This window comes from Ochotona curzoniae, unplaced genomic scaffold (genome assembly GCF_017591425.1).
Source record: "Ochotona curzoniae isolate NIBS_2020 unplaced genomic scaffold, NIBS_Ocur_1.0 contig_2754, whole genome shotgun sequence".
NCBI classification, from domain to species: Eukaryota; Metazoa; Chordata; class Mammalia; order Lagomorpha; family Ochotonidae; genus Ochotona; species Ochotona curzoniae.
Window position 1 is genome coordinate 25,236,684 of NW_024465582.1, and position 17,649 is coordinate 25,254,332.

Sequence of the window (17,649 nt, forward strand, 5' to 3'; positions counted from 1 at the left end):
CTACTGTTTCACTCCCCAAGGGGCTGCAACAGCCAGAGCTGAGCCAATCTGAAGCCAGGAGCCTCTTCCAGGTCTCCTAAGTGTGTGAGGGATCCCAAGGCTTTGGGCCATTCTCTACTTTTTCCCGTGCCACAGGCAGGGAGCTGGATGGGAAGTGCAGCAGTCAGGACATGAACCGGTACCCATATGGAACCCTGGCACATGCAAGGTGAGGATTTAGCCACAGAGCAATTACGCCAGGCTTGAAATTCCTCAAAATGTTAAAACATGGTGGTATATGGCCCAGTAATTCCATTCCTAAGTATAGATTCAAGAGAAATGAGAACATATTTCCAAGGAAAAATGTATACAGGAATGTATAAACTTTATTCACAGTAACTCAGAAAGAGAGATGATCCTAATGTCCATCAGCTGATAACTGGGCAAATATAATGTGTCATGTCCATCTGATGAATATTATTTGGCCATAAAAAGGAATGAAATATTGACACAGGTTGCAATTTGGATGAACCTCAAAAACAGTAAGGCCGGTGAAGGAGGTCAGTCACTAAAGACCACGTATGGTATACATCCTTTGCTGAGAAATGTCCAGAAAAAGCTACTCTAGTTGCCTAAAAGAAGAAACTGATCATGGGAATAAGGCTTCTTTGGAGATGATGAAAATGGTCCAGAATTTGATCACAATGGTGACTTCATGACCCTGTAAATACATGAAAGTCTACGATATTGTGTGTAAATGTGTGAACTTTATCATATGGCAGTCAGATCTTATAAAACTTTCAAAAATTAGAATTAATAGAGGAAGCACAACCAGAGTCCGTAAAAAGAAGCAGCATTGTTAATGTTTCCTTTAAGACATTTTCAGTAGATGTGGGTAACTAAAATTTGATGTTTTTTTTGTTTTCAATAAAATTAGTCATCAAAGCCAGGGAACCCTACTACTGTTACTGAAAGTGACGAATCTTTTGTGCACTTGTAACATCTGGGAAAAGGAAACATCAGAGTCTTAGCAGGGCTCTGTTCTAAGGTCATACAATTACCACCAGGTCTGAAGTCATCAGGGTATTAACCACGAGGATGGCTTTTGTAACGTTAGACAACCGCACAGAACATTTGGCCAGAAATATTCTAATAGATCAACTCCTCAGTTCAGAAAAAGAGCTGAGGATGTCGCCTATGGAAGGATACTGCATACTCCTGCTCTGAGAACAGGGGTTCATTCTTTCCCGAGACATTCCTCGAGACTAATTTAACTTCACCTGACTCCCATTTTCCTGCTCAACTAAATGCAAAAGAAAGAAAGGGAGGAGGGCTTTAAGTTGGAGAAACTGTGAAAAGAGGGCTAGCCCCCAACTCTACTTATCCGTGTCCACACATCTGCTACAGGCTCCCCAAAGCAGGGAAGGCAAATCAAGACAGAGGTTCATGCGCGCTTGTACAACTCTGTTCTGTTCTCCACTTGCACTTGGCTTATTGACCATATACATCCCAAAGAGACAGCCAGAAAGATATCTGTCTTCACTAGTTTTAGGACCACTTCAATGCTGGAGAACTACAGTCCCTGGACCCAGGAAACATACTTGGTTTGCCAAATCCCTAGCATGAGCTACAACCTGACAGCAGTAAGGTCCCCTTGCCATTGCCGCGCCCTTAGCAGCCCCAGTGGAGGATGCCACACCCCCGGCAATAAGAGACTTACCAGTGTTCTCTAGCTTGGGTTTCGTTTTCAACTTTGAAATGTGAAAGAAAATCCAACCACATCCTCTGCTTGCTTGATATATAGGCAGAGGCAACCAAGAACTACAAACAGGTTTTTCTGCTGATTGATGTGGGGACTCAGCCGCAATGAGGAACTCCTGGATCCTCTGCGCTTCGGTTCTCCCCAGCATGATTTTCCTCCTGCTGATTCCAGAAGGTAAGACTGATTGCTGTCATTTCCACTCAAACTAGCAAATAACATGAAACACTCAATAAACCTTTGGTAATATTACCTTGGTATACTGAAATTTTTCATTCCCCAAGACTTAAAGGCATTCTTTTATAGAGAATCTGTCTTTGTTTCAGAATGAAGAATAATTCTTTCTTATAATTTTTGTATGTAAGATAATAGAGTCATCAAGGCTCATTGCTACTAACTTGTAGTTTCAGATGACAATGCAAAAATGATTAAACTCATAAAAGACTCAAGTTAGGGCAACAAATTATACCTTTCAGGAAGGAATAGTGAGTAGTGGCTTCATCAATTCAGTCTTTGTTGCGGCATAAAAATGCATAGAAAGTCTTTAAGACAATGAAGACAAATAGAACCTAATCACCAAAAGGGAATCAGGAGTGATTTTGGTGTTTTGTAATCATTTCTCTGGGCTAGTCTACTCAGAGACACACTGGAACATTGGGAATGTTATGATACCTTTTATTAAGCTACTTCCTTCTACTAAGTTTTACCATGATTCCTGCTTTGGGGTGACTTCTGCATGCTTGGGATAAAGTGCTATAAAATTGGCATTATCCAGGGGGAGAAGCTGCTCTGTGGCAGTTCCCCCTGTTCCTTGAAGAACCTGCCAAGAAGCGAGGACACACTGGGGCAGAGGATGGGGTTGGCCAATGTGGAGCCATCCATGGTTTCCTCCCAGTGTCCGTCAGAGTGGAAATGGTGGACAGAGGTTTCTGTAATCACCTGCCTTGTTGGGAATCCCCCCCCCAAAAAGTTTCTCTAGTTTACCTTGCACCTTAACATGAGAAAAAAAATGTAACTATATCAAGATTTTAGGCCATTTGGGACCAAAAGGTTGTTTTATAAGTGTGGTATAGTAGGACCACTTGAGCACATGAAGCAGTCCAGCTTCCTATTAATGTGCACCCTGGTAGGCAGCAGGTGACAGCTAAATGGTTAGCTCCCTGACACCCATATGGAAACTCTAGGTTGAATTGACCACCTCCTGGTTCTGCCTGACCCAGTCTCAGCTCCTGCAGCCATCTGGAGAGTGAACCAGCAAATGAAGATTCTCTCTGTCTGTCTGTCTCTCTCTGTCTCTCTGTCTCTTTCTCCCCTTTGAATGCCTCCCTCTCTCTTCTACCTTCCCTCCCTCTCAAATAAACAGCAAGTCTCTTTTACATGGGTGAATAAGCAGAGCAAAATGATTGAGTTATCTGGATCAATGCTCCCAATTCTCCTACACATTAGAATAACCTGGAGGACATTTAAAAATATTAGTAGTTATGAGGGAAAACAGTGGGGGCAAGAATGGGAAAGGGAGGGGGAGGGAGGAATCCCTGTACTATAAAACTGCATATGAAAAATAATATAAACTTAAAAATAAATAAATAAAATATGATAGCACCACTCCTATCTCAGAATGATGGGAGTCAGAGCTGAAACTGCTATGGCAATAAATATAGTTACTGTTATCTCAAAGGCTAGCTTGTCTTTGCAATTTTTAGAAGCATAGAAAATGTAACTGTTTGAAAAAAAAAAGAAAATGTAACTGTTTTAGCCGCTTTTTATAATTTTTAGCTAGAGGAATTAAAGATGTTTTTATTAAAGAAAATGCTTTTGATTATTGTCTCATTGTTTATGGGGTTATAGAGTCTGTAGTTGTAGGGGGATTTTATATTTGAAATTTCTGTTTTGGATTTTAGGTTTTTCCCTTGTAACCTATTTTCCCATTAAATAATGGGTGAATTGTAGAAATAGAAATGTGGTAGGAATATACTACTGATTAGCAAGTAATTGCATGTGTCTTGGCCTTGGAGTCCTGGCTGTTGTTCTATGGCTACTGTTGAAGAATGAATAATGGCTTGCTTTGAAGAATATGAATACGGTATTTTGCAGAATTATATTTAGGGGCACCTGCTTAGCCTTGAAGTACAGATGGAGTGACCAAATGTCTGTACATGCCCCCCAAGTCTTGAAGTAAAAAATAGAACAATTAGTTGCTTGTGTAGAAGCTTGAGAAGGGTTTTGAGTAAATAAAAAGGGCATTTTTCTTGAGCTAGAGTGAGAACGCACCAAGTATCTGTGTCTGTGTCTTTCTTAATCGCCAACTCCACGCACCCTTCCTGAGCACCGAACTTGGCTGGAGCTGGACTCCAGCAGGAAGCTAGGTTTGATGTAGAGCTGTGTGGGGCAGCCAGCAGTGTGACCGGATTTTCCTGTTGCGCAGGTATGTGTGAAAGAATTATTGGGGGACAAGAAGTGATTCCTCATTCAAGACCCTACATGGCCCTCTTGAAAAATAATAGAGAAATCTGTGCTGGTGCTTTGATTGCAGATGACTGGGTGTTGACTGCAGCTCACTGTAAAATGTAAGTGCTCCAGGTTTATTTTAATGTAGATATCTTCAAATTTGGGGAAATACTATTAAAAATAATAAATTCCACCATGCTATAGGAAGTTGATGTCCATGTTCTCATCTGCTTCTTTTTAAATTTCCTGTGTTTGTTGATTTGTTTGAAGGACAGAGGAATAGAGAGCAAGTGAGAGAGACGCAATCTCTCATCCATTGGTTTACAGGTAGAAATGGAGAGCCAAGAATTCCATCAGGACCTCTAGCATGGATGGCAGGAAACTAAGTGTGTGGACTGTCTGTTGCCTCCAAAGCTCATTAACAGGAAACTGGATCAGAAACTGAGGCGAGACTCACTGCCAGGCACTCCAATCCAATATGGGATGCAGGCACCCCAAACTGCTACCTACCCCACTCTACCACAACCTGTGCCTCACACAAACATTCTTACCACCTGAGTCTTCAGGAACTGGCTTTATTCCAGACCAGCTACACACAATTAGTCAAAGGAGGAAGCAACATGGTCAAGTTCTTTCTGTAGATTTCCACTAGAGCCAGAGGTTACAAGGCTTTGCTTCTGGTCATACTATGTGATTAGGTAGAGCTAGTCACAGCATGGAAGGGTTAAAGTTTCCCTACTCCCCTACCCACCCCCCCCCCCATATCCAGGGGCCTGAGCATTACCACCAAGTAGAGAAACTATATTTTTAGTGTTTTCCTGGATCCCTTAGTGAATTTTTCTCCCCTGTCAAAGCTAGATTCAAATCTCTTCTCAGGCCTGGTCTTTTCTCCACTCCCTTCATGGGAACCCTAACCCTGTGATATTCGACATGATAGCCAATAGCCACAGTGGGCTACCTAAGTTGAAATTAAAGATAAATACAATTTCAAGCTTAGTTCCTCAGCCACATCAGCCAAATTTTGAGTTTTTTGGTGACCACATGAGGCCGGTGTCCACCAAATTGGATCGTGCAGATTTAAAAGACGTTCCCTCATCAGGGTAGGCTCTACTGCAAATCTCTGTCCTAATGACTTTGGTGAGACCGTGTCCAGCTGGTGTAAGGAACAACAGGTGATGTAAAATCTGAATGTTGAAGTCTATATCAGGCTGTGAATGATAATAGCCTCAACCAGTCAAACATCTGAGGGAATTTTGGCCTTGTTCACCAAAATGAATCTTGAGCATGAACTAAGGGAAGGATTGGATCCTGGGCCTCTCCTTCAGACACAGTCCCCCAGCACAAGCACACACACACACACTAACAACAAGCAAATGGGGCCACCCTCTGGGTGGTCTGTTTCTATAAGCTTTATCAGTAAGTTTGCTGCTTTCCTATAAAGATCTCTTTAATGCATTGCACTTAACTGGTATTTTTGCTTCTGTATATGAACTACTGAGATTTTGATTCTTCAGTCCTCTGCAGCTGAATCAATTGCCCATCACAGATAAACATAGTGTGCTAGAGGAAGTGGAGGATCAGCACAGACTTGGTTTTGCTGCTATGGAATTGCTTACTTTTCAATGAACCTAGGTTAGTTTATTATAAAATTAGCTAGTGGTCATGATGATGGTGGTGATGATGTTGATATAAATGTGTTAATTAGGATGATAATTTCAAAAGCCTATTATTTTTTTTCTTCTTTTAAGCTCCCATTTTCTTTCTGGGTCACAAAAAAAATTACTCCACAACAGGTATATTTATAAATGGACATGAAACTGATTGGCATGTAATATGCTCAATTCCTTATCAAACAATAGCTTGAGTAATCACTCTTGTGTCTGTCCTCAGGGAGGGATCAAGAGCCCAGGTCATCCTTGGGGCTCACTCAGCAAGCAAGGATGAGCCAGAGAAACAGATAATGGCCATTAGAAAAAAACTTCGCTATCCAAAGTATAATAAAAAAACACATTTGAAGGTGATCTTCAACTTCTACAGGTATGTACCTTTGGTTGTCTTCTTTTTAAAAAACAATTTTTTTGTTGTTGTTACAAAGTCAGATATACAGAGAGGAGGAGAGACAGAGAGGAAGATCTTCCATCTGATGATTCACTCCCCAAGTGAGCACAACGTCAGTGCTATGCTGATCCGAAGCCAGGAGCCAAGAAGTTCCTCCAGGTCCCCCACACGGGTGCAGGGTCCCAAGACTTTGCTTTGGGCCATCCTCGACTGTTTTCCCAGGCCATAAGCAGGGAGCTGGATGGGAAGTGGAGCGGCTGGGATTAGAACCAGCGCCCATATGGGCTCCCGACATTTTCAAGGCAAGGACTTTAGCCACTAGACCACGCCTCAGGGCCCTGACTGTCTTTTTAAAAGTCACAGCACCTTGGACAGGTACTGTGGCACAACTGGGAAAGCAGCCACCTGTGACACCAGCACCCACATAAACACCAAGCCATGTTCCAGCTGTTCCACTTCCGATCCAGCCTCTTGGTAATGGCCTGGGAAACGCAGTACAAAATGACTTTAAGTAATTGAGCCCCCGTCATACATGTGGGGGCTTGGTCACTGTGGCCCTCTGTGGAGTGTGATGGTGACTGAAGGAAGATTCTTTCTCTCACACACACATGCACACACTATATACAATTGACCATCTGTAAGAAAGAAAACTTTCCCCCTATGCCACTATTGTTATCAATTAGAATAAGGGAGGGCCCCCACAAGACTGAGCTAGAATTTAAGTGAAAATATTAATATTTATCTCATTTTACTAACTCCTTATACCTGATCTTTTTAACAGCTGAAAAAGAAAGCAAAATTAAGCAAAATAGTAGATCATCCTTCCACTCCCTGAAACTGGGCAGGATGTGAAACCAGGAACCATGTGTCATGTTGCAGGATGGGGATTGACTAACAATCAGCCAACTGATATTTCTAAGTTTCTGAAAGAAGTCAACGTCACTGTCATCGACAGAAAAATCTGCAATGACAACAAGCACTATAATTTCAATCCTGTGATTGGGCTGAATATGATTTGTGCTGGAAGCCCCAAAGGGGGCAAAGACTCGTGCGATGTAAGTTCAACAAGCTCTCGTGTCTTAGTTGTGGGAGTGGGTCCTACAGATGCAGAATTTTAATGTCTTGCTTTTTCTGGTCATTTCTTGTCATGACATTAGCTTTTATGGGATCCTAGTACTTTTTTTTTAAGATTTATTCATTTCTGTTACACAGTCAGATATACAGAGAGGTGGAGAAACAGAGAGGAAGATCTTCTGTCCGATGTTTCACTCCCCAAGTGAGCACAACAGCTGGTGCTGGACCGGGGAACCAGGAACTTCTTCCGGGTCTCTCTCATGGGTGCAGGGTCCCAAAGCTTTGGGCCGTCCTCAAGTGCATTCCCAGGCCACAAGCAGAGAGCTGGATGGGAAGTGGGGCCGCCAGCATTAGAACCGGTGCCCGTATGGGATCCTGGGGCGTACAAGATGAGGACTTTAGCCACTAGGCCACGCCTCGGGGCCCAGATCCTAGTACATCTTAAAAGAAGTTGTGCAAAGGCCCAGTCAGCTGACTTAGTGCTTAGCTCAAGTGAGTAATCACCTGAAGTTCACTGCTAGCTGATGCGTAGGTAACCAATGTCTTTTTAATCTATTTACATTACTGTTAACATAAAGAGAACAGATTAAATGTAGTTCATAGATATAATTCTTAAAATATATTTCCCTTACCTTCCTCCCCCTTTGCCTCCCTTCTTTTTCAATTTTAGCAAAAGCATATTTTTAATTGACTTTTATAGTTAAATGTGTAATGCGCCACAAAATAAAAAATTCAACAGGTAAAAAGTAGAAAGACCATTTTTCAGCAGGAATATACATAAGAACCATAAGAAATAATCAAATCCAAAGATGTCAATTTCATTCATAAGCACTACATTTTGTATACTCTGTATTAACTGTCGCAAATCAGAAAACATACACTATTTCTCTTTTACATATGGCTTATTTCATGCAGCATAGTAATCTCTGGTTACATCCATTTGTTTCTAAAGTCAGGATTTCATTCGTTTTATAACTGAATAGTATTCCTCCATATGTATACATAAAACATCTTTATCTAGTCATCATTTGTGGCCAAGTAGGTAGTTATTGTGGCATGAGCTACAGTAAACAGAGTGCAGGTAACTCTTACATGTGCTGATTTTATTTCCTTTGGGTACATTCCCAGCAGTGGAATAGCTGGGTCAAGATCTATTTTTAGTTTTCTAAGGAATGTGCATACTGTCTCCCATAATGGTTGCACAGTTTTACATCCTCAGCAACAACATTAGGGTACCTTTTCTCACACATTCTCACCAGCATTTGCTGTTTTCTGATATTTGGATGGAAGGCATTCTAACTGGGGTAAGGTAAGACCTCGTTGTGGCTTTTATTTTCACTCCTCTGGTAGCTGGTGATACTAATCATCTTTTCCTGTGTTGCCGGCCATTTGTATTTTCATCATTTGACAAATGCCTGTTCATGCCTTTTGTCCTTTTCTTACCTGAAAAAAATTTTTTGATTTTTATATTTAAAAAAAACACTGAAAAGCAATGTTTTTTCTTGGATTTTTATTATATTGACATACATAGATCTGAACTTGAACATATTGAACACTCAGGAGAGCTAAAGATCAGATCTTCAAGACCCTTGAAACCTTTTGCCCATCTCAGCATCCATTCCTCTCCCTCTCTGCTCGCTCCATTCTTCCCTCCCCTGCACTAAAATTCCTCTGTCACTTAACCTGGGCATGCCTGAAATGCCTGATCATTCCTGAGCCAGGCTGGGGACTTGGGACTGGGTCCCACCGCTTCCTAGAGCTGAGCCCAATCCCCTACTAAACAACTTACCAGCATGACCCCTCCCTAGAAAATGTGTGCCCACCCCAAAACTCCCTAGAAGGGGTAGGACAGAGCCCTGCCTCAAATTTGGAGTAGAAGAATTACTTCACATTTTTAGGCTGTGAGCACTGGCTTGTCACTTTTTTGCTTTCCCAAAATACTCTATCGAATCTTCCCTGAAGAGAAGTAATGTGCAGTGTGTGTGGTTTGGGGGTTATCAGAAACTGATAGATCCAGAAGCTTCTGTCTTTCCCCAGAGCTGGGATTTGCCTTCAGACCAAGATAAGATCTTCAAGACCCTTGTTCTTACCCTTGGAAAAGATGACATGGAACTCTCTCTTCTTCATCTCTTTCACTATTCTATCCCATGCCCACAACTCTGGGCACCCAGGTGCCCACAACCTTCACATTTGAGAGCTCCATCAGAATCCTGAGGGACACAGCAATACCCCAAAATGTTATATCATCTTCCACCAACCACTCTCTAACACTGGAGCTTAACAATCCTTCCTTGTCGTTTAGATGCCTTAAAAGTGCCTGTGGACAAAGTAAACTTACAGAACTAATTCTGCAAATGTCAGGCATCATAACAGGAAGGGAAACCTCAAGGGTGTCTCAAAAAGCTCACAGAAAATGGAGTGAAAAGATTATTTGGGTGCAAAAAACATTTCACATCCATGCAAATGAGGGATATTTGGAAAGTTCATGTAACTGTGGATTATGAAAAAACTATGTACAGATTTCCATTTGTTTGCACCAAATGTAAAATTTTCCCTTTAATTCAATTTTTCTATCAACTGTCTTCTAAACTTTTTGTTTATTGACTTAATAAGCAAGAAGACACACAAAAAGACAGAGATTGCCTGTGTACAGTTCACACCTCAGAGGCCCAGAATGAACAGAACTGGGCCAAGACTGAAACCAGCAGCCCTGAACTCAATCCTCTTCTTCCACATGGGTCTCAGGAAGCCAAGGACTTGAGCCATCACGACTGCCTCCCAGGGTCTCTATTAGCAGAAAGCTGGGGTCAAGAAGCAAAGCTAGGTAGTGAACCTAGACAACCTCATATGGGCTGCAGCCATCTCAACCTATCCACTTCTCCAAGTACTTTTTGAAGTACGCCCAGGCATCTCAGTGCCCAGGGAGAACCTCAGATTCTCACATGTTCCTTATTTCATGCATTCACAAGGACAACTTTTCTCTGGAAGGAGTTACTTTGGTTTTGTGCCTTTGAGAAGTCAATTTGCTGTTGGAACCAACAAAACATGGTTATTATTCTTTGCAGATTACTAATTTATTTAGTTATTAAGCATTTCCAGAAAATAGCAACATTTTTCTGAAATAAAATAATAATAAGAGAGCCAGTCTCAAGTTTAGTGTACAAGATATTGTAAGCAATGATTTTCAAGTAAATCAAGGTTGGTCTTAACTCCATTATTAAGTGTTCTAGAACTTCTTTCACTTCACAGGTGGTCCTGTTTGACTTTGACTCTAATACCCTCCTTTTGTTTCTCTCCCAGGGAGATTCTGGAAGCCCTTTGCTATGTGAGGGCACTGTCCGTGGCATCACTTCCTTTGGCAAGGAAAGGAAATGTGGAGACCCGAAGTATCCTGGCGTCTATACTCTTCTGTCCCAAAAACACCTCGAATGGATACTTACGACTATGAAGAAAGCAGTTTAGCTAACTGCTTCGTTCCATGTGCTGCCACCTTTTAATCTTATCATAAATAAAACAAACTTGTGTGGCTATCTCCGTTCCTCTCCTCTAACATTAGTAGGAATATCCCAACCAGCACAGTGAAGCAGTCATGTGGCAAGGGGCAGGGGATGGATCCACATGTGGAATAGCATGGGAATTCTTCCTGAACTGCTCACTTTGCTATCTCAGTGGGACCCAGCAGGAGTGATGTGAGATCAGATCCGTGTGATCACAAGCAAACGGCTCAGCCATTCCACAGCAAACAGAAACACCAGGTTTGGAACATTTGGGGAAAAAGAGGAAGTAAGTCCATCCTGCAAAGGTCACTGTCCCACATCAACACCTGCTAGTCACACTTAGGAAAGAACTCAAATCTATGGAAGAAATAGAAAATTTCAGTGCTTTACAGACTTTCCAAAGAGGGGTGAGGAGTAGAATCTAAAATTCTAGGAGATATACACAAACCATTTTGGCAGCCAAGAAAATTGTACAACCAAACAGCAGCCTTGTCTCTCAGTACTGTACCTTGCCTTTAAGCCTGGGATTAACTAAGTGAATTCTTGATTTTCCTTAGTATAGGAAGATTGAATAAACATGATGGTTATAGTGACATCCATCCACAAAGTAGAAAGTGAGTGCTGAGTTGTGGGCCAAATTCTTTGGCAAAGAATTCCAAAAAGCCGTTTCAGCGTACTAATATAACAGAGATGCTTCAGCCCAGCAGTCAGTACAAGACATGATAACACAGCCATATGAACAGACTTCTCCATTTCTATCACTCTCTATAGGATACAAATATTAAATATATGATACATATTATTACATATATATGCACATGTCTATGCAGGTACTTCAACAAGTTCATGGAAAATGAATTAAAATAGATTTTTATAATACATATTTTGTATTATATTTTATAAGTCACATGCCCATAATACAGATTTCCATAAATTTTTTGAAGACCCCTTGTATACACATACACATGCACACACATATATGTATATAACATGTTTCCAAAAAGGAACCTCCAGCAACACTGAGAGACAATCTCTTACAATGAGGGAAGTAGCAGAGTTTAGAATAATAGACTAGCATTTTAGTTTTCAACCACAACTGCCCATCAGACTCATGAGACTTTTTAAAATTACCAATGCCTAGGCCTTCTCTCTGGAGATTGATTAAACTAGAATTTGGCAGGACCCAGCATGTCCCCATCTCTGTATGAACTCCCCAGTAATTCTAACATGCAGTCAGGCATACAAAGCCCTCACTAGTACAAGAGGTCTGGTGTTAGCATATAGGAAGACAGACAATAAGAGAGATGCTGACATATTTTATATACATGTTACAATCTCTAAATCTTAATTAGGATTTCAACTCAATCAGTAAATTAAAAATCCCCTAAATAGATTTTGAATTCTCTGTACAAAATAATTGTGCACAAACCTCATTCATGACTGGTAGACATATGAAAATCGAGAGCATGTACTAATACTCAATGGACACATATCCAGTGACCTCATAGCTCCGCTCCTGAGAAACGAGTGCTCTTATTCACCAAAGATGCATTCAAAATCATGCCTAGCAACTTTATTCTTAAAAGTCTAGATTGTAAATAGCTTAAATACACAATCAAATGGATAGACAATTGTTATACTTTCGTATAACACTATATAGCAAATGCAAAGAATAAATTGCAATCACATGTGACACAACCTTAATGCTGAATGAAAGAAATGAGGCAAAGAAGAAGCTATAATATGGAAATGTATTTATGTGAAGATTGGCATAAGAGAAAACAAATACCCAGTGGTCAAAATAAAGAAGTGGTGACCGGGAAGGGCACAGAGGATCCCTTTAGGACACTAGTAGTGTGAACGTCTCACTCCAGATGGTGACGCATGTTACTATTCCCAAGTGAAAGCTCACTGAGCTTACCCTTCAGTATCTATCACCAAAGGTGAATTGCTACTGATAAAAGTTTTCAATTACAAAATGAGGAAGTCAGCTGCATTGAAGGTTTTTGTTTTGTGTGTTATCTGGAAGTTTAAAAACACACTCTGTACTCCCCACAAAAACTACGGCAGAGCCATATTACTATTTTCTTCTCCGAGAACCCCTTCTGCACACACCTGTCTGAGTTGGACGAGAAGGCCTTTGACCATGACCCCAGTTTGCAAGTGTGTCCAGACAGAAGCACAGGAGCAGAGGAGTGGGGAGCACTGACATGATCTCATCACCTTGTCATTCCTTCTTAAACATCTGCTTTAATGCACCACATTAGGCTAAATAAGAAGGCGACATTAAGACTATTGGCTTAAAGAAGGAGAGTGTGCATTGAATAACAGTATGACATTATGGACTGGGGTGAGGGATAAGGAAAACAGAAAGAGGCATGCATTGGTAAAGATGAAAAAGGTTTACGGATAAGGCAAACAAATATGTCAAATTTGTTGTCTGGTAGATGTGAAACACTCTAAGAAATACCAGAAATTATAATATATGCTTCTTCACTCTTCAATTGAACTTTCCAGAAACAAATAAACATGTTAAAGCTAAATCAGCAAGGATTCACATTATGGTATATTTTTTAAAGATTTATTTTATTTATTTGAAATAAAGAATGGCAGAAGAAGAGGATCGGGAGAAAGAAAGACATCTTCCATCTGTTAACTCCCCCAAATAGCTGCAATGGCCAGGTCTGAACCAGGCAAAGCTCAGATTTTAACTCCATCCAGATCTTCCATTTGAATGGCAGTGCCCGATTACCGGGGTCCACTGTTTTCCCAGGTGCATTAGCAGAGAGAGAGTCATAAGCAGAGCTGTCAGGACTTGCACCAACACTGCAGTATGGGATACCAGTGTCAATGACAGAAACTTAATTGCTTTTATGCTAACCCCCGCCCCAAAATTTTTTTTTTTTACTTATTTATTTGAGAAACAGAAAGAAAGTTCCCATCCACTCCTACAATGATCAGGAGTGGGCCAAAGTCAAAAGTTTTCAACATGGACAGTAGGAACTCAATTACTTGAGCCACTGCCTCCAGAATCTGTATTATTTAGAATCTAGAATTAAGAACTAGAGCCAAGAATCAAATCTAGGTTTGCAAAGTTGGGTGTGGCCTAAACCAAATGTCCACACCCATACAGTAAAAAAAGGTTCAAAGCAACTGCAGTAGTAAATTGGTGTAAAATACATGGCACCAACTAATGCCAAAAATTCAAATCCCGATAATATTTCAAACCACATTTTTGAGAGGCTAAGACTTGTGCAAATACACCTCAACTCTTTATACATAAAGAAAAGGAAGAGAGAAACAAGGATTCCAGATCAAAAGAAAAGTCCCACCAAAGGTTCCAAGGAACAAAATCACAAAACTAAGCCAAATGTCAACTAGGAGATGACTAGCAATGAACATTATAAAGATAAAACAGTGGATCATTCAAACCTGAGTAATGGTGGGAGTTTGGAACAGGGGTTGTTTGGATTTGATTCTCATCTCTGCTCCCAATTCCAGTCTCCTGCTCATGGGCACCCTAGGAGGCAGAATGTGATGGCCCATGTGGTTAAGTCCTTGCTACCCACTCACATAGCAGACTCAAATTGAGTTTCTGGCCACTGGCTCCAGCCAGCCTAGCCCTGGCTGTTGAGAGTATATGGGCAGCAAACCAGCAATTGGGATAGCTTTTCATATATCCCTTGACCAATAAGAAAATGTTTTAATTAAAAATCTTCAAGGACATTCTGCAGTGATCAAGGCCAAATTTCTATCTTTGCAAATGTTGCAACACACTCCAGGTCATGCCATGGATATTTAGCACAGCAAAGATAAAAATGAGTCCAATGTCTTGCAAGTGAGCACAAGAATCACAATAGGGAACAGCCCAAACCAGACCAGGGAATGGTACCCACTGGCATACATTTGGCTCAGGTCCAGGACAGACCAAGAGGAACCAGTTCACATCACCTGCTGATGAATCCAAGCACCAGAATGGAGTGTGGGTTGGGCTAGGTTTGGTCACAATACATGCCAGTACACATGAGGACCAGGACTGGGTGCCCACTGGGCTCAGCTAGGCTGTAACCCCCACCAACATGAGCTGGAATTGGGGGTGGGCCAGGCCCAACCAGTCTACCATACCCACTAGCAAATGCTGAGGTGAGATGGACCATACCAGAATGGGCCACAGCACCCAACCAGCACACATGAGACACAAGGGGCAAGGGGACAAGCTGGTAGGGGGGAATACATAGGATTCCCCTGCTGGACCTCCACTCCCACTGGAGAGCATGAGTTGGACTAGGGGCAGACCAGACCAAGCAAGGTTGCAATACCTGTGGGCCTCATGTGAGCTAGATCAGGGAAACGCAAGGCTGGATTAACTGTTCTTACTGGGGCAAGTATAAATCAGAGAGGACGAGGGTTGGTTGGGCTCTACCACAGCATCATCTGGCAGAGGATGACATGGGGATCAAATTCTGTGAAGTTAAATGGCAGAACCAGCTGGAAAGTACATGATCTGGGAGTGAGAGTGGGCTGAGTACAGAAACAGTGGGCACCTCCCTCTTGGGTTGCCAGTCCCACTGGTGAGCACGAAAACCAGGACTGGGGCAGGCATGGCTAGATAGAGACATCTGCCAGCACATGTGTGGGCTGGATAGTGGGGTTGGTTGGGTTGAATTAGGCTTCAATGCCCATTGACATGTATGAGAGCTGAATGGGATGTGGCACAGACTGGACCAGGCTGCTATACATACTGGCAAGCACAGAACCAGGGCAGGGGGCAGGCCTGGTAGGGGTTATTGTGGGTCGCTCCAACTAGGCTGCAGCTCCCACTTGTTTGTGTGAGGGCCGAGTGTGTGGTGGGCAGAATCGGACTGGGCTACAACATCCATTGGTTTGTGTAGAAGACAGGGCTGGAGGCAGAACTGACCCAGCAATTGCAACTACCAGCATATACATAAGCTGACTGGGGTGAAGGACTGTGCCGGACCCTGTACTGGCATGCACACACAAGAATCAGATCTGGGATCACCTCAAATGAAGTTTCTTTCAGGATCCTCCAAGTGAACTGCTGGACTCAGGATCCCAGCCATGAAGAATAGTGCAGGTTCTATGGTCTGACAGTGAAGTGCAAATGTCAAGGCTGAGCCTCCTCAGAGGCTCAGATGGAGCAATTGAGAGCATATTCAGGTGCACATGGAGGATATAGCAGTCCATTGGAGCCTGCAGATGACACCTGGTACCACAACAGAGGACAGAGGACGGAACAAATCGATCAACTAGCCCAGCCATGTGTTAGCAGTGAAAATTTGGGCAAATGCAGACTGTAAGTTAGACTACATCAGCCAGTGGATTCTGAATAGATTTCATCATGCTTGGAATGGTGAGATCGGCAGCAATTCAGAAAAACTGAACTATCGAAACCACTTGAGCAGTGCCCTCAAAGTATGCCCCACATCAGGGACCCTGGGATGGATGGGAGGCTGGGTGTGGCTTCTCCCCTTGTCTCCCCTGTTGCCCCATTGCCCTTTTCTTTCTACACAGGAAGGAAAAGGGAGAATGTTGAAACAATGGTCTTATCCACTTCTCTGTAGTCCTGGACCTTTTGTGTCCTAATCACTATGTAAAGATCATCAAAATAAAATATAATAATTATTATTATTATAGCTAGAACCAGACTGAGTTCTAGCTCCTGGTTATGGCATGGCCCAGTCCTGACTACTGAAGGCACGTTATGAGTGACTCAGTAGATGAGGAGAGGGGTGTGTGTGTGTGTGTGTGTGTGTGTGTGTGTGTTTCAAAGAAAACGAAAAAAAGAAAAAGGAAAGGTTGAGTATCTACTGTTCCATTTTAAAGAAAATGTTTCTTACACACTTGAGATCTTTTTCCATCCACATAAATCATCCTTGAAGCCCCCTTTGGGCACAGGAAGAGGTACCCCAGAGTCTCAGGGCACGTTTGAGCCTCAAAAGTTAGAACCATAGGTCCACTCATTCCGCAAGTGAAGAAAGGTGTAAGACCATCAAATGTCTCACCCAAGGCCACACAGCCAATTAACAGTAAAACCAGAGGTAGCGTCAAATTCGATGCCTTAGCCAGACCCAGAAAGAATCATTTTTTCCATTGAGGAAATTTTCTTTAAAGTTCTATCATTGTAAAGCAACTTGCTATAGTTGTTTCAAAAGATAAAAATAGAAAATACACTGGTGCTTCTAAATTAAACCAAGCAACGAAAACTCTATCCAATAAACACAGTAGCTGATAAAAACGCTTCATTGTGTTTTATATAAAGATGAAAGAGAAGGAGAAAAAGAAAATTGAAAAAAAAAATAAATAAAAGATCCCAAATCTCTTCCATAGCAGGCTTTGAAAGCTATCTTGACCTGAAAATCTGAAAGTTATTTCTGGAAGTGACATTGGGATGGAAGGCAAAGCACTCATGAAAGTCCCTTTCTCATATCAAGGACAATTTTATCTTACTAGATAGTGGGGAAGTGACACTTTTGCCTCAGACAAAGGTCTTGTTTGAGGGCTTACAATCCCAAGTTCCTAGAGTTTTGTTACTGAAAATGTTGTTTTCATTTGCATTCAGAAAGACAACCACATAAAGAGAGAGGTGCAATGGACTGATGAAACCAAGTCCAAGGCTACATGTCACCTGTAAACCAGAACTTCCACCTCCTTCCGTTTTACAGCTCGGAAATTTAAACTGTTTGGGAGCTGATAAGAATTACCAGTTCTTTCTTTCACAGTTAGGTGAAAGAGATGTGACGATAGTCACAGAACGAAACTTGGTAAAGGTGTGACTATCATCTAGAACAGCTTCCTTTTTCAAACTTTTGACCA

General features: G+C 41.8%; 1 protein-coding gene across 1 annotated transcript; it reads left to right on the top strand.

Annotated features, from left to right (window-relative positions):
- The first annotated feature begins 1,795 nt into the window (after positions 1–1,795).
- LOC121154659 (granzyme A-like) lies at positions 1,796–10,879 on the top strand. The gene is given in 7 exon segments (XM_040977691.1): positions 1,796–1,915; positions 4,164–4,305; positions 6,077–6,197; positions 6,200–6,223; positions 7,026–7,058; positions 7,060–7,299; positions 10,619–10,879. Coding segments are annotated over 7 exon segments (792 nt in total). The 5' UTR covers positions 1,796–1,845; the 3' UTR covers positions 10,781–10,879.
- The last annotated feature ends 6,770 nt before the right edge of the window (positions 10,880–17,649 follow it).